General features: G+C 46.7%; 1 protein-coding gene across 1 annotated transcript; it reads left to right on the plus strand.

The window, feature by feature from the left end:
• The first annotated feature begins 488 nt into the window (after positions 1-488).
• LOC102690915 (mucin-2-like) lies at positions 489-21,272 on the plus strand. The gene is made up of 48 exons (XM_069181774.1): positions 489-634; positions 1,355-1,616; positions 2,213-2,327; positions 2,533-2,623; positions 4,615-4,721; positions 4,819-5,035; positions 5,423-5,548; positions 5,938-6,055; positions 6,365-6,503; positions 6,633-6,746; positions 7,208-7,277; positions 7,412-7,549; positions 7,701-7,865; positions 8,386-8,477; positions 8,598-8,724; positions 8,970-9,225; positions 9,312-9,361; positions 9,434-9,534; positions 9,627-9,778; positions 10,126-10,264; positions 10,409-10,519; positions 10,731-10,910; positions 11,178-11,414; positions 11,546-11,702; positions 11,794-11,925; positions 12,103-12,241; positions 12,443-12,486; positions 12,562-12,714; positions 12,996-13,340; positions 14,203-14,871; positions 15,066-15,232; positions 15,397-15,568; positions 15,740-15,990; positions 16,293-16,476; positions 16,725-16,920; positions 17,050-17,228; positions 17,497-17,566; positions 17,660-17,766; positions 18,055-18,086; positions 18,205-18,382; positions 18,616-18,720; positions 19,134-19,174; positions 19,287-19,409; positions 19,500-19,595; positions 19,684-19,812; positions 20,128-20,167; positions 20,282-20,405; positions 20,890-21,272. Exons 1-48 carry the CDS (start codon positions 559-561, stop codon positions 21,143-21,145), a joined length of 7,272 nt encoding a protein of 2,423 aa, XP_069037875.1. The 5' UTR covers positions 489-558; the 3' UTR covers positions 21,146-21,272.
• Positions 21,273-22,693: the final 1,421 nt, after the last annotated feature.

The raw sequence follows: 22,693 nt of genomic DNA on the forward strand, positions 1-22,693 counted from the left end.
AGGAGAATTCAATCGATTTTAATGTACTGTATAATTTCACGCCGACTTGACGACACGTTGGTACAAAATGTGAAAGATAACAAAGCGAAGATGGACTACATTTAAATGTAAAACGGTATACTGTAGGAAAGTTTAATTTGGTATAAGACCCCGGGAAGGCAAAAAATCAGACCTCTGATGACTTCGGTCTGCACACCTGCCGCCAGGGCAAACTGGAGTGCGCAGCACGGACGCTAAAATCACACATTTAGCACTTGCGCGTACCGGCAGCTGGATAACAATCACACTCTCATATCGACTTCGGACCAACTGAGGACCCTGCTACCCGCAGTGCGGGCGCTGACGTCACCACACTAGCTCCGCTACATCATGACGGCAGTTAATTGCTATTTCTTAATAATGAGCTCCTCTGACCCGCTATTCGTGATGGAGATAGAGGCCCCACCCCGCAATTAAAGCAAGTAGTGGCGTGGTATAAAAGAGAGGGGGGGCGCAATCTTCCCTATCAACCGGGAGAAGCTCTCATACTCTGGTCTTTAGCTCTCTCTTCAGGCCGCGATGGGGAGGATAACGGTTTGGCTCCGTGTTTGGAGCTTCGCGATTGTGTGCGTTCTGGGCTCTCGGTTCTCCAGAGGTAGGACGCCGTTGTTACACACACTGCTGCTGCTGTCGCCGTTCGTCACTGCCGGAGTAATGAGGTGCGATCTGCTCAGCCGGCCCCCTGGCGGAGCTGTCGGCTTGTGAGGCGTCTCTTCCTGAGCCGAGCGGGGCTGCTGTCAGGACGCGAGTTGCCGGCATTGACAGGCGGCTTTCGTGGAGCCCGCAAGCGGTCTGCCGGCCGGAGTGGGTTCGCTTTCTCCTCGGTCGGAGTGACGACCTCGCCCGCGTCAACACACACAAATCAAACCTGTCCTTCACGTCATAAGACTGACTTCCTAGTCTCTAATCCGACATGTTAATTTCCTTAACAACTAAAATCAAACCCTTTACAGCATAGCGTTTCAAAACCAGCTTGTTTTGTCGGAAGGCTGACGATCCTGTACAGCACCTGACCGCAGGTTGAAATGCTGCGGTCTGATCGGAGGAAGAGCTTCACACACTGGTTTCCCTGTGGAAGGGCTCTGCAGATGTCTGCTCGTTATTGTGCGTGTTCTAGAACTGATAATGGAGGTGGGTGGTGGGGGAACCTAAGTGCTGTAATGTGGTAACCCCAAAGTATGCTGTCAGTGGCTGCTGTGTGCAACACAACAGCTGTTCTTAAGAACTGTTATCAAACTAAGGACTTTTATAGTTTTGCACCTGTTAAACTGATCGCCCTTCAGCCAGTTGAGCTGCCCTTTGCCCTTCCTCCTAGGCAGCGGCAGTGAGCACATCCAGACGATCTGCAGCACCTGGGGCAACGGGCACTACAAGACTTTCGATGGGGACGTGTACCAGTTCCCGGGGACGTGCGAGTACAACCTGGCCTCTGACTGCCATGACTTCTACCTGGAGTTCTCCGTGCACATCCAGCGGGCGGAGCGCGGGGACCGCCTGGTCATCAGCCAGGTGGTCGTCACCATCAAGAATATCATCGTCGTCCTCCGCGGCAAGCTGGTGTCTGTCAATGGAGACATGTGAGTACTGAAGGCTCAGTCTGGGCTTTCTTAACTGTGCTGACCTTCTGCAGCACATGTTCTTGTGATTCTGACTACACCTACAGCAGGATATGATGCAAGCCCTTTCTTCAATAAAATGAGCCTGGGAATGTTTCTCTTAATCGCCCCTAGTGAAATACAGACTAGTTATACTGCACCCCTTTTCATTAAAAACTCTTGTGGCCACAAAGCATTCAATGTTGACAAGTGGGAGGAATGATTCTTGTCAGCTCTTCATTCTCCCACTCCAGGTGTCTAAACAGTGTGGGTCTTATGACGTTTAGGGCCTAGGCTGTGTGGAGGAAGGAGAGCTACACAGTTCTGGAGTGCAGAAATCCAGAAACTGGTGCAAAACGTCTGTTCCTTGTTCAGAACAGTCAAGGACATGATAAACCTACTTGATTTGAAAGCTTTCTTCTGTTTCAAACCTACAGTACCTTATGTGGTGTAATAGTTTCAGCCTCATGAAGTAGAGCTAACCCCCCAAATAGTCACTAGTCTTTAAATCCACAATGTTGATTGTAGCCTTACAACTTGGGACTAACACCATGGATTTTTTTTTGACCCAACCCCAGTGTGAAAACGCCATACTACGGTTCAGGAGTACTGCTGGAGAAGAATGAGGTTTACACGAAGCTGTATGCTAAACTGGGACTCACTGTCATGTGGAACGGAGAAGATGCCATCATGGTAAGAGCCAGCTCTTCAGAGAGGGAAGATTTATTCCCATCCTGTTACCAGTAGGTCACTCCTGGAGCTGTAACGAGACCATAGACATGACTTTGAAATGTTGGCATGTCTCAGGCCTGACATGCACACATTTCTCCATGTACTTCTGTCAAGACGCCAGGCTACCCCAGTTCTGAACTGAGCATTCTGGGCTTTCTCTCCTCAGCTGGAGCTGGACTCCAAGTACAGGAACCACACCTGTGGGCTGTGTGGGGATTACAATGGGATCAGCATGTATAATGAGTTCATCTATGAGGGTGAGTGGACTTTTGCCAGAACCTATTTATGTTGTGGCTTTGCAATTATAAGCAATTTGGATGCTTTAATAGGTTGCTGTAAACTTCTACAGTGTCTCATGCTAGGTTACATTTTGGTGCTTATCTTCAGGGCCTTAAGTATGCGTGGATTTTCTGAGTAGAGAACCAGTAGGAAATGCTTGAGAGTCTTAAGGGTTCTGCATATCTTGAGTTTTAATTGTATTTTGTGATGGGGGGGGGCTTCTTCCTCCCAGGAAAGGGGAGATCTTCTCTGTACCCCCAGCTCCCCAATATGCCTACATAGCTTATGTAGGGGTATATTGAACTTCTGGCATTAAGTGATTTCCGGTTGAATGGAAGTGTCCCTTGGCTGTAGTCCAGTAAGTGTTGACTGCTTGAATGTTGTGGGGAAGGAGCAGCTGGCTCATCCAGTCAATAGCCATGTGCAGTCCTACACAACCTTGCTCTTAATGGGCTGGTGGTACATAAACCTAATGAGGCAAGCAAGACGCTGCCTTAAACTGAAAGGCTCACAAGGCCAGAGGAACAGCACTGAAATGACCTGAGAATGTAAGTCTAAGTTGACCTTTTTTAGAGCTGCCATTCATCTTTACTTGTAGATGAAATCCACACCCATGTACCAATGCCTTCATTAATGTTCATGTTAACACTAGTGGAGATATGCTGGTGCTTTTTGCCATGTTAACTCCATAATAAGTCTTACAGTAAATGCATTGGCCAACCAACCTGTAGTGAGGTAGGTCTTCTGAGGTAACTTAACTATAAACTTAAATGAAGTGCAACAAATAGTATCTAAACCTGCATTTGTGCAATACTATATAGGCTACACTTGTATAAAGCCAAAATCGTTTGCTCATTCATCTGAAGGGGGGGAAGATGTCAACAGGTTTTCCTAGCTCTTGGATTTCTTGAAAGGGGAAGGTGCCCTCAAATACCATACAAAGTCTAAGCGCTCAACAGCTGCTGTTCTCTTGCTTCAAGAGATTAATGCTCATCTTTCAAACAAGTCGGGTCACATTTCAGGACAAGAACTAGCACCTCTGCAGTTTCTCTGAATCGGTTACACACAGGCCTGTGGCGTACTTGGTAACTGACATCCTTGGATAACTAAGCTATTGGCTTCATGACTGGATAGCTTGTAAAATGCTTTTTTCTCTTAATTTTTGTGCTTGCATCCTGGTTCAAATTGAACTTATTCAAACCCATCGTTGTGTTTTGGGTTAGGCTCCCTTGTCATCTCAAAGATTTTAAAATTTACTAGTGCTTTGGATCCATTTCTAATCTCAAGAGTGGAAAGGCAAACCGAGGATCAGGAAGATGATATTGGGCATTTGCCAAAGGCACACCATGACATTTTAAACATGCTAAGTGCTTGACTTTTTTTAAATGAAAACAACCATAGTAGCTGCTTCTGAACTTGCAAAGCATATCAACTTGATCTAGATCTGAAGCATAAGCTTGTGGGAAGTTCTCCACTGTGGCCTTCTCTTAACTTCACCTCTCCTGTACAGCTGTACAAGTAAATGCATGCTGCTATCTGTAGTCCTCCTCTTTCAGGAGACATCTCATGAATGCAGCTAGTAAGAGGCCGTATACATGAAGCTAGATTAGACCTGCCCCTGGGTTTTGATTGTTGCCGATGTGGTTCAGGAGACCCAACAACGTCTCTTTTTCTTCCCACAGTTTCAGTATACCACATCAAGTACAACTATCTGGGCACCACTTTCACTAGCTCTTGTAGCCAGGAAGCTATGAATGTTGTATTTTACATGATTGAGCTGCACTTTCAAAGGCTAAAACTGGTTGGAGTCCACAGAGGGGCTTCCACCCAGCCAGCTGGCAAGGTGTGACTACCTGGTAGTAGTTAACATGTACCATAGCTTGGCTGGAGAATGGAGTAGTACAGAGGTTGCCTTGCTAAAATGGCTTACTGTTTATGCAGAGTTGTTGGAAATGGTTGCTTTGTGCAGGTGAATTGATGAGCCCTGTTGCATTTGGGAACCTGCAGAAGATTCATAAACCCAGTGAAGAGTGTGAGGACCCCTATGAGGAGTCGGCACCTTCCTGCTCTCAGTATGTGAGTATCGGGTCTAAACCTCCAGCTTGTTCACAATGGCATTCTGTGCCAGCTTCTCACTTCAGTGGCTGTAACCTGCCTCTTGTATCGCACCTAGCGCACACCCTGTGAACAGCTGCTGAAGTCGCGAGTCTGGGCCGACTGCAAAAGCTTTGTGGACCCTAAACCCTACCTGCAGGCCTGCATTCAGGACATGTGCAGCTGTAACTCTACCCTGGGTGACTTCTGTGTGTGCAGCACCCTCTCCGAATTCTCCCGGCAGTGCTCCCATGCTGGTGGCACTCCCCAGAACTGGAGGACTGAGAAATTCTGCGGTAAGATGCTAAATCACAGGTGGATTGTTCTACAGCTGAGACTTCCACTTGGATTCTTTGCAGCTTTGAAGTTTTTGCAGTTCTTGGTGGCTGAGATGGAAAGCCCGTTTCCATCTTCAATTTCACTACAGCTTAATTGAATTTACTTTCTGACTGCAGTGATAGAGGTACAGTCCTTTGCATTAAACCAAAGGATTTCTCCTTTAATGCTAGTCTTTTACTATTCACAGTAAAAATCACTGTACAGCACATCTAGCATCTTGAAAGCAAAGCATCTGACAGACATCTGAACTCCTCACAGCTTCATCCTCATTCATGTCCTGCAGTGCTTAGTGTCATTAACCCATTGCTGTGATGACCTCTAAATATACTGTGTCCAAACTGCAGCCAAGCAGTGTCCCTTCAACATGGTGTACTTGGAGAGCGGCTCCCCCTGTATGAACACCTGCTCCCACACTGACACCAGCACACTGTGTGAGGAGCATCGCATGGACGGCTGCTTCTGCCCCGCAGGTCAGTGCCCCTGTGTTCTGCAACACCACCCTGTAAAACCAGGATGACATGCTTGGTCTCCAAGACCTGTTTTGGATGCACTGTGCAGTTATAATTAACAGTATTGCACAAGATGTGAGACTAGAGGCTATTTGAATACAAATGACTAGGAAATGGGATATTAGACTATTTTTCTGGGTGAGTTAGGCTGAGAGCATGACGTGACTGAAGATCCACATACTGTCACAGTGCGTGATCACTAGTGACCAAGTAGAGAAATGGTGACTTGTGTTCCAGTAAAGAGGTTATTTTTGGGTGTTGAAGTCCTTCCAGCAGGAACAGTAGGAGAGTGAAGCAGGCAGTCTGTCACGGACTGTGGTGTCATGCTGCCTGTCTTTGCTGTGCCACAGGGACGGTGTTTGACGATGTTTCTCAGACCGGGTGCATTCCAGTGGAGCAGTGCCAGTGCAACATGCATGGCACACACTACCAGCCTGGGGAGACAGTCCAGCAGGAGTGCGAGGAATGGTAAACGGCATCTTCGGCCACTGCAGTGGCTTCTGTCACCTGCACTCTCTCTATCTGATTCAGTGTAGTTTGAAACTGAAATGTAAAAGACCAGGTCCCATCTTATCCTCCCATTAAAATGGATTGTGTTCACAAACACTTATTTCTGTGTGACGTGCTGTGCATGCTGTTGTCTCTTTGGCTTTGTGTCCTAAACATGACCCATCCTTGTTTCTAGTGCTTGAGGCAGAGTTCCTCACAGTGCTGCTGAGCCAGGGGTGATATTCTTCATGCAGGGTGTGAAACTCGAAGGGCTGTTCTGTGTTTCAGTGTGTGTGAGTCGGGGAAGTGGGCCTGTAAGAGCCGGTCCTGTCCTGGGAGCTGTGCTGTGGAGGGGGGAGCTCACATCTCCACCTTTGATGGCAAGACCTACACCTTCCATGGAAACTGCTACTATGTCCTGTCCAAGGTAACGTCCCTGCCCATTACTGTAAGATGTCATTTCCAGATGTTGCAAGCTGTCCTGTGGAATGTAAATGGTGCAGTCATCCATGATAACAAGTTGGCTTGAGTAGTACAACTTTTTGTACCCTCTCAGGACTGTGATGGAGCCAGGTTCTGCATCCTGGGAGAACTGGTTCCCTGTGGCTCCAAGGACCTGGACACTTGTCTGAAGACCGTAGTGGTGCTGCTGGACCATGACAAGAACAATGTGAGTGTGGAGCCAGAGAGGCTGGTACTGGAGGGACAAGATACCAGGAAGGATGGGTTTCAGTTACTGTAATATCCTTCCAGTGAAGATCACTTGGAATTTCAAGAACCTGTATGGTCAAGGCACCCTTCAAGAATCTTTATGGAGTCACTGCTACTAGTAGGCTTGGCAGCTTATTCTAGCAGATACACTTGGAAATGCTCCCTATTCTCAGTCAATTGAAATACTGCATCTGTGGTTGTAGCGTACAGTTAAGATTGAGGGGGGGGTGATTCCAAAGACCATCCACAAGATCTCTTGCAAAAATCGTATTAAAAAACCCACCCTGTCCATATGAGGCACAATTAAAACCTTATAGTAGGTTTTCAATTGGTATTGATTCAATTCCGAGCACATGAAAATATGTACAGTATATTACCTGGTGAGCTGCTGGATCTTTAACACGTTTGTTCTTCTTGAAGGCCTTGGTGTTTAAAGCTGATGGGAAAGTGCTCCACAACTCGGCTGAGATCAGTCTCCCATACAACATGGGTGAGAACTAGACTCCGTTGTGTAGGGTGTATGATGAGACTTGAGCTGAGCATTGTGACGGTCACAACATAGAACTGCATGAATATGCGAATAATCAATACAGATCTAAGACTTCCATTTCTGTCATTGTTTAGCTCACCTCCATGTCTTCAGACCCTCCTCCTTCCATATCATCCTGCAGTCGGACTTTGGTTTGCAGCTGCAGGTCCAGCTGGTTCCCATCGTGCAGGTCTATGTGTCCCTGGAGCAGTCCTACAAAACCAAGATGTGTGGTAAGTTGCACTGCATCTATTCCACAATAAAACTGGAGCTCTCTGGTAGCTAATCTTTGCCCAACAGCCTGTATTGGAGTTCCTTTGCTATGGAAAATGACAGTAAGTTGCTTGGGCAGAAGCCCCACTGTAAGCAGTGTCTTGTGCACAGGTCTGTGTGGAGACTTCAATGACGTTCAGAGTGATGACTTCAAGACCCAGCTTGGGCTGGTGGAAGGCACAGCTGCCCCCTTTGCCAACTCCTGGAAGGCCCAGGCCAGCTGTCCAGACAGGTCTGACCGGCTGGATGACCCCTGTGCCCTCAGTGTGGAGACAGGTGAGAGTCCAAGAGCTGCCTTCCATGTCCATATACAGCATGTGCTGGTCAGATAAAGGGACTGAGTGTATCCAACCATTTGTCTAAAAACGGCATCTCTGCCACGTTGGGGTCTAAAGGTGTACAGGGCTTTTGTATCCTTCAGAATGGTTGGGTATGGTGGCAAGTGTTGCCATGAAGCCTGAACATGACATATCCAGTGCAATACAGAAAAAGCTAATGGTCTTAAAGAGAAGGAGAGCTAATGAAGAACCTGATGCACTGGGTATCAAAATGCAAAGGTTCATATAAATGAAAGCTGAACCTACCTAGACAGTATAACTAGTAACAGTTGTAATATACTGTAAGTCAGAGCCTTCTCTGTTTTGGTAGCTTTGCCTAGATAAAATCATGGGCATGACTGTTTAATGCCAACTTGGTCTTATAAATGGTAATGGACAGTGATTGTCAGGGGTCTGTAAAATTAGTCCATTACAGTAGTTCTGTGGAACTGAGGTGTTCCTGTGCTTCCATCCCACAGAGAACTATGCTGAACACTGGTGCTCCGTTCTGGAGACTGACAGGAAGTTTGCGGAGTGTCATGCGCTGGTGAATCCCAAGGACTACTACAAGGTCTGGCTGTGAACTCCAAATCCAGATCATCTTGATCTGTAGAGAAAATGAAGCAAATAATTCTTCTGGTCAACTTGGATGTCTAATGTATAGCTGGTTTCCTGCCTGCTGTGATTCCAGAAATGCGTGTACTCCACCTGTAACTGTGAGAAGAGTGAGGACTGCCTGTGTGCTGCCTTGTCCTCCTATGTGCGAGCCTGTACTGCCAAGGGTGTGAGTCTGCAGGACTGGAGGAGCACTGTGTGTGGTGAGTGGGGGAGGGGGGGACTGGGGTCAGGGGCTCTGGGGGCCTGTCGGTCCCAGAGCTGAGAAACCAGCTGCAGGTACACACCAAGTCCTCTGTCCAAACTCCAGGCAACGGGGACAAAAGGCAGAGGGGAGGGGAGTCTTAAGCTTCAGCTCTGTTCATGTTGGAGCAATGCTGCACATCTTGGGGAAGAACTTTGGCTTGGACGTCTGCAGAAGCTGCATTCTTACTCTGCTGATTTACAGATAAGTACAAGACGAGCTGCCCTGCCACTCAGACCTTCTCCTACGGACTCCATGGCTGCCAGCGCACCTGTCTCTCCCTCAGCTCTGATCTCCAGTACTGCTCCCCCACCTTCCTGCCTGTGGATGGCTGCACCTGCCCTGACGGTCTGTACCAGGATGAGGGTGGCATCTGTGTGCCCATGGACAGCTGCCCCTGCTTCCACAATGGAGACCGAATCCAGCCGGGGAAATCCATCACAATTGAGGATGAGCACTGGTAGGCATCAATCTTAAGGATATTCCTGAGGTACTCCACACCAGTTAATAGTTAACTACTGAACACTTTATGCATTTTCCTTTTAGCACCTGCACTAATGGAACATTAGATTGCCAGCTAACGGAAAGATCCATAAGTAAGTACTTTAGCCTCACTGCTGGCAGCCCAGATGCTGGGCTTTGTCTGATTCCTATTCTGTATTTAATAGGCTGCCCGTCCCATAAGATTCCATTCAGCTGTTCCACAGCCATGGCAGGCTCTCCAGGCCTGGAGTGTGAGCAGACCTGCAGAAACCCTGCTGCTGAATGTGTGAGTACAGAGGTTTTCCTTTCCAGTTTTAATCTGGCTTCAAGTTGAGAATTGGTAGTAGCCTGGTGCTTCATTGTGCTCTGTCCCTGCAGTACACCGTTGGGTGCGTGTCGGGGTGCAAGTGTCCCGATGGGCTTTATGACGACGGGATGGAGAACTGTGTCAATGAACATCAGTGCCCCTGTTTCCATAATGGAGAGGTCTTTCCTCCTGGGGTGACAGTGAGGGACAAGTGCAACACCTGGTAGGTCCTTCCCTAGAGGCATCTTGTGTAGCTTCAATGCAGTTTTTAGGCATCTTAATGGGGATAAGTACTTTTATTCTTTTAATTGCAGTTAAGCTCGGTGCTCACAGATGAGAAGCATTTGGTCATTGCTTTACTAGTACAAAACATGTGAAGTTTACTTCACAAAGTAACTTCTCCAGTGGTAAACTTAACTGTAAGTTCACCATTATCCTGACAATAGTGAGGTACTTCCTGTGTAAATTTAAGCTGTGCTCATCAGGGTACTGCTGTTGATATTGACAGCTGGTGCGATTCCAACTCTCTCTTCCCCTGGTTCAATATTTTTGGTGTCTCTCTCCCTCCAGCACCTGCAAGGCGGGGCAGTGGCAGTGCACGAAGGAGAAATGCCCGGGCACCTGCACCATCTATGGCAGCGGGCACTACATCACCTTCGACGAGCAGAGGTTTGGCTTTGATGGAGACTGTGGATATGTGGCAGCTCAGGTACTATTGCTAATGAGCTGTTGATTTGATAGGGTTGTAAGAAGGTGCTCTTGCAAGTCCACTGAGCTTGTTTTGTCTTAATTGCAACTTTACATGATGTTGCAATGAGCACCCTTTACTAGTGCCATGACCATTGTGTTAAAGGATTTCTGTGGAGATGAATCTACAGACGGCACCTTCAGTGTGATCACTGAAAACATTCCCTGTGGAACAACAGGCACAACCTGCTCCAAATCGGTGCGGATTTATATGGGGGTAAGAGCCATTTCTTGACTATCATCATAGCTACTTTTCAGGTATATTGTCATCCTTCTAGATCCAATGTCAAGCTGTACTCTATAGAACTATTCTCCCATGTTTCTGAACCCAGCGCTGAGAAGTTGTCTGGTTTCCTGCAAGCCTCCCCACTGTAGAAACTGGTATAAATGTTGGGCTCACCAGGAGCTGAGCTGTCTGTCTTTCACAGAGAACTGAGCTGAAGCTGTCTGATGGGAAGTATGAAGTAACTAAACTAGACTGGGGAGAACAGGTGACGTACAGAGTGCGGTCTGTTGGCTTGTACCTCGTTATTGAAACCAGCATTGGGCTGGAGGTGCTCTGGGACCGGAAGACAGCCCTCTACATCATCCTGGATCCATCATACGCAGTGAGTCAGGACTGCCTGCAGTCAAGGACATCTGGTGTAAAAGAAATTAAATGGGGATTTAGCAGAAGAGACCCCATACTGTTTTTTAACATGTTGCATAGATGGCAATATGGAATTACTCTTCTTGTAAAGTATAAAGTACTGCTGGACTAGTACACTGGGCTCTAATTTCTCAGCATGAAGTGGCTTGTGGGAGGGATTCTGCAGTGCTGCTGTCGCAGGATGTGCCCTGCAGGCTCCCTGACTTGTGCCCCGTGTCTCCTCTAGGGGCAGGTGTGCGGCCTGTGTGGGAACTTCGATGACAACGGGAAGAACGACTTCACCACCAAGGGCCAGCTGGTGGTGGCCAGCCCCCTGGAGTTTGGGAACAGCTGGAAGGTGTCCAGCAGCTGTCCCGACGCAGCGCTCCATGACCCCTGCTCTATGAATCCCTTCCGCCATGGCTGGGCTAAGCTGAAGTGCAGCATCATTATGGGAGAGACCTTCCAAAACTGTCATTACATGGTAAGTCCTCCTACAAGATTAGATGGAGGAAGATTTAAAAGGATTGTGCATGCAGCTTGGCCTGTCCGTGCTGCTTTCTAAAGCAGAATACAAATACTTGTATACTAATTTATAAACGGATCCTTGTGCAGGTGGACCCCACTCCGTACTATGATGCCTGTGTGACAGACTCCTGTGCCTGTGACGGTGTAGGAGACTGTGAGTGCTTCTGCACAGCTGTGGCTGCCTATGCCGAGGCCTGTAACAAAGCTGGGGTTTGTGTGGCCTGGAGAACACCTGAGATCTGCCGTGAGTAGGGCCTACAAGATGCAAATAGGAAGATCCTTTGAAATGTCATGACCACATCAGGATGTCCTTGCATTTGGGCTTTCTTTTTTAGCTGTATTTTGTGACTTCTATAATACTCCTGAAGAGAACTGTACATGGCACTACAGTCCCTGCCACCCTGTATGCTATAAAACCTGTCGGAACCCAGAGGAGAACTGTAGCAGCTCCTTCCTGAAGCTGGAGGGTAAGACCTAGAAATCGTGTCCACCCTTTGCTGTGTTCCATCAGCACCACCTCCGACACTGACTCTTGCCATCCTTGAGCAGTACGTTGAAGTGGATCATGGTCTCCAGTGTCCTACTCATTTCTGTGATCCAGAAAAACCTTTCTAGTGGGAAATGTCTAAAATTGGTTCTTGTAGGTTGCTATCCCACATGCCCTTCAGACAAGCCTTTTTTTGATGAAGACCGCGGAGCCTGTGTGGAGAAATGCACATGTTCTGTTGATGGGACTCCCTATCTTCCTGGCCAGGAAGTTCCCAGTGACCAGTGTACCACATGGTAAGGCATTCCAGAGCACAGATGTACTTCATTGGAAATTGTAAAGGTCCTCTCTTTTACTACAGCTGGTGCTTTATACAGTCCATACTGTTATTAAAGCTTGTGTAATGGCAGAGGATGAAAGCTGCTTTTGGTTAGGTCAACTTCTACAGCACCTTGGGTTGATGGCTGCTTTGATCTGTGCCCCTCTTGTTCTTGCAGTCACTGTACAGAGCTGGGAACTGTTGAGTGTACAAAGCACCCTGGTGAGTGAATACCCTTTCTTTCCAACAAGTCCTGCAGAAGTTGAATTCTTGCCTGACTGGGGGTGTCTTCCACAGACTGCTGCGAGTACAATGGAGTGGTGTATTCTGATGGTCATGTGATTTCCAGTTTCCCAGACCACTTGGGCATGTGCTCTTATGTGACTTGTAAGAATGGAACAGTTATAAAATCTGAGCAACTCTGTGCATCAACTACTCCTCCAACGACAAGTAAGAATTTTATGGTTCTTCTATAGAATGTGCCCTCCAAGTTATTTGCATCTTAAAGTGGCTAATAGCTTGAATTCAAGCACAAGTCTTGGGAGTTCTTGTTGCAATGCAGGAGGAAAGGAACAATCCCTCTGGTCTTAATCCTCCACAGTACACTTGCGTCAAAACTGAGCAAACGAATGTAACAGATTTGAGCCAAATGGAATCCAGTGTTTGGCACACGGAAATGTAATGCTTAGATGCCGGCATGGTACTAACGGGTAGGCCTTGTGCTCCTGCAGTGTGTGAACCCAGATGTGAATGGACAGAGTGGTTTGATGTTGACTTCCCGGGATTTGGCCCTGGAGAAGGTGAAAGGGAAACCTATGAAGAAATCCGTCGCCGTGGTTATGAAGTCTGCAGTGATCCCATTGCCATTGAATGCAGAGCTGTGGAGGCACTAGAAAGGAGCCTGAACCAAACTGTGCACTGCGAGCTCTCGCATGGGCTGATCTGCAGGAATGACGAACAGAGGGGGGTGCTGCTCTTCTGCCTCAACTATGAGATCAGAGTTTACTGTTGCCGCCATGGCAGCTGTACCACTACTCCTCCCACGACTCTTCTGACCACAACCAGTTCTCTCCCAGGTAAGTGGTTTTGCTCTGCCTTGGTGGGTGAATGAAGTACTCATTTTCACTATGGTGACTGTGAATTTTAACAGTCTACAGCTGGAGGGCTTAAAGTCAATACTGCTGTGTTCTCCTAACTGGGAGAGCCAATCGGATCCAGATTCCTTCTGCACTTGAAGTAGTTCTAGACTTGCTTTTTGGTGACTTTCTAAAGACTGTTTGGGGAAGCCATGGAGCAAAAGGTGATTTGAAAGCAAACATCTGATCTCCATTTGACCTTGAAAGTTCCTGTGGGGAGAATTGAGAGGCCAGTGAATTTTTGTACCAAGTACAAATAAGGGTTTCCTTTTAGGAACTTCATTCTCCAGTATCTGGAGGAGTCCATTAAAACTTGCTGTCTAGCTCGGCAAGCCTGGGAGCATGCTGCAGCTTGGATTTTAGCGTTTGTCTAGCTCTTTCTAAATGCTGAAATAGTCTAAAACCTGTTGGGTGCTACTTGATCGAGAAGTCGAGATGTGAGTATTTATACATGGACTGCCTTGCTTAGTGCTTCATTTGGGTGAGAAGATTTGTTTTGGCCTAGTGAAGGTTGCACCAACTGATGGTCCCCATTGGGCCCTGTATTGATTCTCCATTGGGGCTGCTGTTCCCTTCATGGGCACGAGATGAAGTGGATTCCCTTCTATGATGAAGCCAGGGCAAGCCATTTACTTATACTTTACATCTGGAACGTACTGGTTCTATAGTCTGGGGTGCAAATGAAATGGTTGTTTGGAGGCATTTAACTGGTTATTCTAGTGAAACCATGGATTGTAGTGGTTTAAACTTTGGAATCAACTCCTGTCGGTTAACCTACATGTGACTTTTTTTTTTTTTCAAGCTTGCAAGCCCATCTGTAAGTGGACAGAGTGGTTTGATGTCAGCTATCCAAAGATGGGACCTGATGGTGGTGACTGGGAGACCTTTGAGAATATTAAAAGCCATGGTGGTGACATCTGTGATCACCCAGAGGACATCCGGTGCAGGGCTGTGTCCTACCCCGAGTACACCCTGGAAGATCTTGGACAGAGGGTTCAGTGCAATGTGTCATTTGGGCTGATCTGCAAGAACAGAGATAATATGAATGCCCTTCCTCCCAAGTGCTACAACTATGAGATTCAAGTGTCATGTTGCAGTTTGAACTGCCAATCTATAACCCCTGCAGCATCAACTCCCCACACCACCATTGCTGAGTCAACTACTTTTAAAATTGTTACTGGTCCTAAACCTACATCGGGAGCATTGGTGATCCGAACATCTCCATCTCCAAATGCCACCACCCAAATGACCACCCCCACAGCCCATACCACTGTGCCAACAAGCCATTCCCCATCCACAGTGGGTACCTCTACCACTGCAGGCTTTCCAACCAGTACCCCTTCAACTGGGGGCCCCATCTCGGAGGGTTCCTCCACATCAGTGAAAAATCCCACCACCACTGTTGGTCTTCCTACAACGAGCACGACACCTGAATGTTTCTGCGTTGTGAATGGCACTACCTTTAATCCAGGTGAGACTTAAATACAAGTTTAGGGGGGTTCCAGTGCACTTGACGTTGATAATGTCATTGCTAAGGTGCAAGAAAACTGCCCACTTCTCTGGGGTGGGGGGGGGGGGTGGGTACTCCAGCATTTATATGGATCTTTCTGGGGAGTGAACTTCTAAAGAGGATGCCATAACCTTTTTTTTTTTTCTTCCCTTCAGGGGATGTGATCACTGATGTTAACAGTGTGGCTGGCTCATGCCTCTATGATGTGTGTTCTGATGTTTGCAAGATTGAAAGGCACTCAAGACCATGTACAACAACCCCCACCCCTAGTCCCACATGGACTACTCCCAGAATCCCGGAATGCCCAGGATGGAATAAAAAAGTGAGTTTACTTGAAGGTTTTGCAGTGAGTAGTAATGACCCAAAGTATTTTTTGGTAGAACTTGGATCAGATCTTGTCCTGGAATGCTGGATCCTGTCCATCTGATCTCCAAATGGATCAAAACTACATTCAGTTCTGAAGCTGGAAAACTTTTTTTGTTCTAGCAAAACGAAGTCTTTGAAATCCACAACTGCACAATGGCTAGATGCATTGAGAATAACACAATTGAGATAATCCCCTACGAATGCCCACCTCTTCAGAACCTCACCTGCACTAATGGAAGACCCCCAGTCTTGGTGTGGGATGACAAATGCTGCCAGCATTTTGAGTGTGAATGTGAGTATTGCTGTACCTCCCATGGGGTTTTCTATTCAAGCTGGAGAAAACGATTTGGTATGTTTCCTCCCTTTCAGCAGAGCCAGGCTTGCTTGCTTTTTCTGGTGAACACAATCAATACTTGAGCTTAAATTTCCAAGTTCATTCAACAGGCTGATTTCTGTTTTACAGGCTACTGTATTGGCTTTGGAGACCCCCATTATGTCACCTTCGATGGGCTCTACTACAGCTTCCAGGGGAACTGCACTTATGTGTTGGTGGAAGAGATCAAACCTGTGTATCCTAAATTTGGGATTTACATTGATAATGTGCACTGTGATCCCCGAGAGGAAGTGTCCTGTCCTCGCTCCATCATTGTCTCTTTTGGTGGAGTGGAGATTGCCCTGAAGGATAAAGGGGATACTGTGACAGTGAACCTGGAGGTCAGTACTCCAGGCCATTATCCACCTTGTTTCTAGTGGGCAGTGGGATCTCCCACTTCTATGGGGAAGGCTAATGAGCCTTAATTTAGAATTTCCCTAGAAGTACTGGACTAAAGATCTTTAACTTGAAATTCCATGTATGCCTGCCATGGCATCCTTCAAAAGAGGTCTTGGCATCAACTTGACCTAGAAACCAGAGGCTTTTAAATACCTTGTTCAAAAATCCCTAATCTTAACCTCTTCAATGAGTGGTCTTTGGCCAGTTATGCCTCATCACTGTGCATTACCCTTTCTTTTTGAAGGTGCTGGTGGATGGCCAATTGGCTCAACTCCCTTTCAAAGGGGAGAAGATGAGTGTTGTCAGCTCTGGCCTTAACCTGGTGCTGGAGATCCCAGATATAGGTGCTGTGGTGACTTTCAGTGGAATTGCCTTCAGTGTCAAGCTGCCTTACTTCAGGTTTGGCAATAACACGCAGGGACAATGTGGTAAGTGCAAGGAATACCCCTGTAACAAAACAAGAACTGGGGAAACGGGAGCCCTGATCAGTGGGGGTTTAGATCTTTTTTTTTTTTCCTGCCCTTTCTGGGATATTGCATCCAAGAGGTGCTTGTGTGGGAAGAGCCAAATCCATTTGTAGAAGTTCATCTCCTCATTTCTGCAATCCTATGGTGTAACTTGAAGCTGGGTTTTCCATCAATGAACCAATTGCCCTCTTCCCTCCCCACCCCCTCAGGAACCTGCACTAATAACCAGACAGATGACTGCATGCTTCCTGGAGGCCGGCTGGTCAAGGACTGTGCTGTGATGGGAGAATACTGGCTACACAAAGATGAGCACAAGCCCCACTGCCCCTCACCACCTCTAGTGACCCCCAAACCACCCTCTGGACCCTGCAAACCACATTCTGTCTGTGACCTCCTCAAGAGCAAGTGAGCTAAAGTCTCCACTATACTGGAGTTCTGTCCTGTAGGCGCACCTAATTGCACAGACTGAATATGTGCAAGACTCTTCTCCCCCAGCACTTTAAAATTGCAGCTTGCCTGGTCATGTATTCACAGGGTGTTTGCAGCGTGCCATAAACTGGTCCCTCCAGAGCCTCTGTACCGGGGTTGTGTGTTTGACAGCTGCCACATGGAGAACAGCTCCATTGAGTGCACCAGCCTGCAGACCTACGCCTCCATGTGTGCACAGCTGGGGGTCTGTGTGAGCTGGAGAGATGATGCAAAGGGGAAATGCCGTAAGTGCCTCATCCTGAAGGAATTGGGTGTGGAAGAACTACTTTGGCATGTGGTCAGTCTCTTTCCATTACAGTAACTTACAGCTGGGAAAACGCTTAAATTAACAGCCACAGTCAGACCCTTTATTCAAAATGGTTTTGAGGAAAAGTCTTAAAGCTACCTTGATCTAATGCTGGGTTCTGAAACCTGTAACCTCTGAATAACCTTGATTTTAAACACTGAACACAATCCTCTGCCAGCTGGCTAACGGGCATGTTTCTTTCACAGCCCCTACCTGCCTTTCCAACATGGTCTACAGGCCCTGTGGTCCTGCCAAGCAACCCACTTGTGAAGACCAGTAAGTTACTGGGCTGGATTTTCAGTTAGAATCCACATACTTCTAGTTGGGGAAGAAATGGTAAGGAATTAAACCTGTATTCATGTTCTCTAGCTCATCGGAAGGCCATGATATCCTTCCGATACAGACGGAAGGCTGCTTCTGTCCTGAAGGCTCAATCTTGTACAACAAGCACACTCAAGTCTGTGTGGAGAAGTGTGGTATGTGCATTTCGGTTTAACTGAGCCTTTTCTAAGGGCACTTAAAATGCTGCCATTCACTAAATGTTTGCCTACAAAGGTGTTGGTAAACTTGCAATATTGCTATTGAAGTACATTGTCAAGTGAAGTTAACTTACTATTGGCTATACCATCAGACATTGGACCAACATTTAATTGATGCAGGTCTTTTTTTTTAAACATTTGTATAGACTATAATGACCTGCAAAATGGTACTGTACCGGCACTTTGATTTAGCTTTATTGACCATTATTGCATTGTTCTGTACAGGGTGCCTTGATCCAGCTGGTGTACCTCGAGAGGTTAGTTCTCACTGCCAGGCAGGGTCACGTGAGCCTTTCCTGACCTTGTTGAGAAGATGGGTGTGGCTGGGAGGCTCTAGTACGAGGTCTGTCTGTGATTCTTCTATTTCTGCCCTAGTTCGGGGAGGCATTTCAGTACAACTGCCAGAACTGTATCTGTGACATCAACACAAAAGGAGTGAGGTGTGAGCCAAAGGAATGTCTGGTGGAGCCCAAACCTGACTGCAGTGGGCCAGGCTTTGTCATCACCAGTGAGACCAGCTCCACGGACCCCTGCTGCAAGGAGCTTGTCTGCAGTAAGTTCATTACATGACCAAGCGTAGTCTGCACAGACTTGACCATTACCTGTCCCCTTTCCTTTGCAAGTGGGCTAGAACATCTCTTGATGGCATAAGCCTACTGAGTTTAAGTCCTTATCTTGACTATCAAGTGTTCCAACAATGCCACCCTTGTCAAGTGCTCCATAGTGCCTAGACCTATGTGCCAGTGTTGTGATGCTCATGTGAGGTATCTTGTTGTTCCACCTCAGGGTGCAATGCCAGCTTCTGTCCACCCAACAGCATGCTTTGCCTAGTGGGGTTCCAGCCCGTTGTCCAAGTCCCTGATGGAAAGTGCTGTCCTGAATACAAATGTGGTAATGAGCCCTGCATCTCTCTAAGCTGGTTCCCTCAGGAAACCAGAAGTAAACTTTAGCAGTGTTTGGGTTCTAAGGGAGCAATTTTGAATGTGTGATTATCAACTTTATTTCTACTCCACCTTCTAGGTCTTTATGAGCAGTACAATGCTGACTGAAGGCCACTGTTGGAATTCCAAATGGATTGCATTTACCAAGGGTTGCAAAACCTGAATATTGAAACACAATTTGGACTTCAATATGGCTACATGCTTAAACACTTTTGGTCCCCAACAAAATGCCACTAAATGTGCAATATGAAGTTAGGATTTGTGATTCTCCTGGCTTTAATACAGAACTGCTTTAGGTAGTCTATTCAGTAAAGTCTTAAGTAAAAGATTCACTGTGGAGCCAAACTGCATTTTCTTTTTCAGTGCCAAAGGAGGTTTGTGTGCACAACAACATGGAATACCAGGTAACTTAATGGGCAGCCCATCTAGGGGTGTGAATGCTGCACTTAATCTAGAAACAGTAGTGGGTTTAAAGGGAGATTCCGGCTCACTTCCTGTGACCCATGTTCTTCCCAGCCGGGATCCAGTGTTCCAGTGGATAAATGCCAGCTGTGCTCCTGCACCAAGGATATGGATCTCTCAACCCATCTCGGCACTATCAGCTGTGTACCCGTGCCCTGTAACAGGACCTGTGAAGAGGTGAGGATTGCGAAGTTGCAAGGCGCTGTTCTGGAGTTAAATATCCCAGCTGGTAGTGGGATTTACCTAGAGGCATCATGTGTATTCCAGGGATTCCAGTATGTGGGATATAATGGAGATTGCTGTGGAAAGTGTGTGCAGACTCACTGCGTCATTGAAGTGGACGGCACCATCCACGTACTCGAGGTCTGCTGAGCTGTACTGGCAAGCTTATTGATTGAAGTTGCATCATGGCTCTTTACTAATGCTGAGTGCTTCTCCTCTCTTCCTTTAGCCTGGAGAGCAATGGTCCCCTCTTGGACACAAGTGTGAGGTGCACAGCTGTGCAAAGATGAACAATGCCTTCATCTCCACTAAAGCCACCATTCAGTGCCCTGCCTTCCACGAGAACAACTGTCAGCCGGTAAGGGTGCACAAAACCTAAAGCCACTACTTGCTCTTTGAACTGGAAATGTTCATAAAGCTTCTGGCTTGGCTAGATGTTTCTAGCATTGTGGTTACATTTTAAAGCTACATATGGTTTATATTGGAGACCTCCTTCCTATAAAAGGATTTTCTGGTAAGGAATCAAAAGGGTTGAAGCTCAATATGCTAATTGCATTCTACAGGTGCAATCTTTCTTACTGTGGTACTGGGCACTTTTGAAATGGCTTTTGTTTCCCCCCCAAGGAAGTCGGGAAATGACCTGACTAGGTTTCATTTTTTTTTTTGCCTGTAGGGAACAATTGTGACCGCTCCAGATGGGTGCTGCAAGACGTGTAAGTATTGCAAAAACCTTGATAGACTTCTAATCCCGTCAGCGGAGTGCAGTAGAGATGCCATCAGCCACTTGCTCTGTTGCACTGGGCTACCCCTGCGGATTGTCTTTGCAGGTGTGGAGACACAGAAGGCCTGTAAGGTGTCCACTTTGAAGACTCGCATCACGGATAAGGGCTGCCAGTCCCATGATCAGGTTGAGATGACGCACTGTCAGGGTGCCTGTGGCACCTCCTCCATGTAGGTTTCCCACCAAACTGCTCAATCATCCTTGTGGGGGGGAGTTGTCCGCTTTGAAGCGTTTTGTCTATAATGGCCGTTCACTTCAACCAGTTTCCCTTAGTGTTTCATGCTAAAGTAGGGACTATTGTATAGAAGGAATTGTTACTGTTGCAGTGAGTAGGTTTGGGACCCTTTTTGGGCTAGAGAAACTAGTGCCTTGAAGTGAACTTTGTTCCCCTATGTAGAAGTGTTAACTTGTAGACTAATATGCTTCAAAACATCCCAATAGACCCAGAGGTTGTTGCATTAGGAAATTGCTATTGAAGCAGGAAAGGCTTTCTGCTTGAATTTATTGCTTTAATCTGCCTGCTGTTTAAGGGTAATTGGCTAGTGAATGCAAAGGCAAAAGCAAGGCTACTTCAATCAAGTAATGAGTGAGCAGAATAGAGGGCTAAATGCCACTTTTCTTCCCCCCCCGCCCCCCCACATTTGTGCATTGCAGGTACTCTGCTGAGGCAGCTAGCATGAAGCACAAGTGTGCTTGTTGCCAGGAAGTGGAAACTCACGAGCAGACCATCACCGTGATCTGCCCTGATGGGACCAGCCGGCCCTACACTTACATCTATGTGGATAAGTGTGACTGCCGCACTACAAACTGTGATCAGACCACTTCTGTCATGGACTCCAGCAAACGGAGCTGGCAATCTGCACTAAGTGATGAAAAGGACTTCAATGAAATGCCAAAAATTGTTCATTAGTGCTCAACTTCGTGAATGGAAATACTGCAGCTTTTGGGTCATTTTCCATGGTTGATTTATTGACTTCAGAAGTTTTAAATGGATCTAGTTGTATTGAGCCAATAAAATTGCTTCAAAACACCTTGAATTTTGGTGCAGAGTTTTTTCATTCTCGACGAACATGGTGGTCGTACTTGAGACCCATTTTAGGGAACTGAACTGGTTTATTGCAATAGCCCAAATACTACCTTGCCATTCCAGTTCACTAGGCTGCATCAATGTTTAATGAGCAGAAGAGACTTTAGGGAATTTCTAAGCCCTTGTCATCACATTGGCATGTTTCACAGTGCCCCTGCACTAAAGCTCCAACACCACTCTGGACAAGTTTTGATAAACTTAATCATTACATATAACCTACTGTGATCAGGTCCATCCATTTCTCAGTAACTTCCTTGTTTCAAGTGCCTTTTTACAGCCTTTCTTGGGAGACTAAGTTCGGATCACATTTTTTGAGCAGCAGATCTGGGCAGTCAAAAGGAGCCTTGATTGTATTCCCCTACTGTTAAGGGCTTGTCATTAAGACTCAAGTGCAGAAGTATTTTCATTCAGTCTGGTCTCGACATGATTCAGCCCTTCCATCATAGTCAAGCATACTGTAACTGTTAATAGCTCAATCCCTAATTGCGAAGTGTTATGAGGAATTGTGCACTCTTGTGTTGCTCAGAAGGATCGCGTGCAATGTTTATATACTACCTTCTGAAGTCTGTATGGTGCGGTTACTGTGAGCATTATCCTAAGCCATCAAGAGCAGAGACCTCCTCCTTAATAAACATCTTGCTGGCAAGGAGGGGATGTAGCCGTCAACTGCCTTGTAGCTATGGGAGGTGCTGTTTATCTGGCAAAGCTAGTCTGGAAGGAACAGAGTATTTAAAAAGGCTATAAGGAAAACCACAACCTGTGCCTTACTGTACTTCTGTAACTTGCATTTTCCTATTTTTAAATGCAGTACTTTGTTTGGAATGTTGTGTGAATACACTACATACATTTCTTGAACTAGGGAATCTACAGGCTTGCTTCATTTCACTTGTACTACAGAATGAGCACATGGCTGAGGTCCCACACTGCCAGTGAAACGGACTTGAGCTGTCAAGTATTGCCAGAACACCGGGTGCTTCACCACTCCTAAGACTCCTTTCAGTTGCGCTGTTGATTTTGTTTATCCAGCACTGAAGCACATAATCCAGATAAGTATCGGCCCCACCTCTACCTCGTACAGGATGCAGTGTGTTCTATCCCCCTGCATTCCTGGTGCCATGGTGTTTAATTTAGCAGGGACAGATACCTAAGCCCTTTGCATTCATTCTAATGGCTTTAACAACTAAAACTTATTGCAGGCTTTAGTAGCTCAATTGGGGAGCTGCAGCAGTGTGGGTAGGAACAGGTAAAGGTTTATTCCTGCTGAAAGGAAACATTTAGTCTGTGGAGCCTTCTTCATGTGTCACAGGCTTTTACTTGTTGAGTTTTAATACAATCCACAGTCCTAAATGAAAACTAATCTGTCTCAGAATC

The sequence above is a fragment of the Lepisosteus oculatus genome, chromosome 21, assembly GCF_040954835.1.
Source record: "Lepisosteus oculatus isolate fLepOcu1 chromosome 21, fLepOcu1.hap2, whole genome shotgun sequence".
NCBI lineage: Eukaryota > Metazoa > Chordata > Actinopteri > Semionotiformes > Lepisosteidae > Lepisosteus > Lepisosteus oculatus.

Excerpts from the sequence above, each read along its gene's own strand:
- LOC102690915 (XM_069181774.1), top strand. The coding sequence starts at position 559 with ATGGGGAGGATAACGGTTTGGCTCCGTGTTTGGAGCTTCGCGATTGTG. Across the intron at positions 6,504-6,632 it reads GCTACTATGTCCTGTCCAAG|GACTGTGATGGAGCCAGGTT; the intron begins GTAACGTCCCTG and ends GTACCCTCTCAG. Across the intron at positions 9,362-9,433 it reads GCTAACGGAAAGATCCATAA|GCTGCCCGTCCCATAAGATT; the intron begins GTAAGTACTTTA and ends TGTATTTAATAG.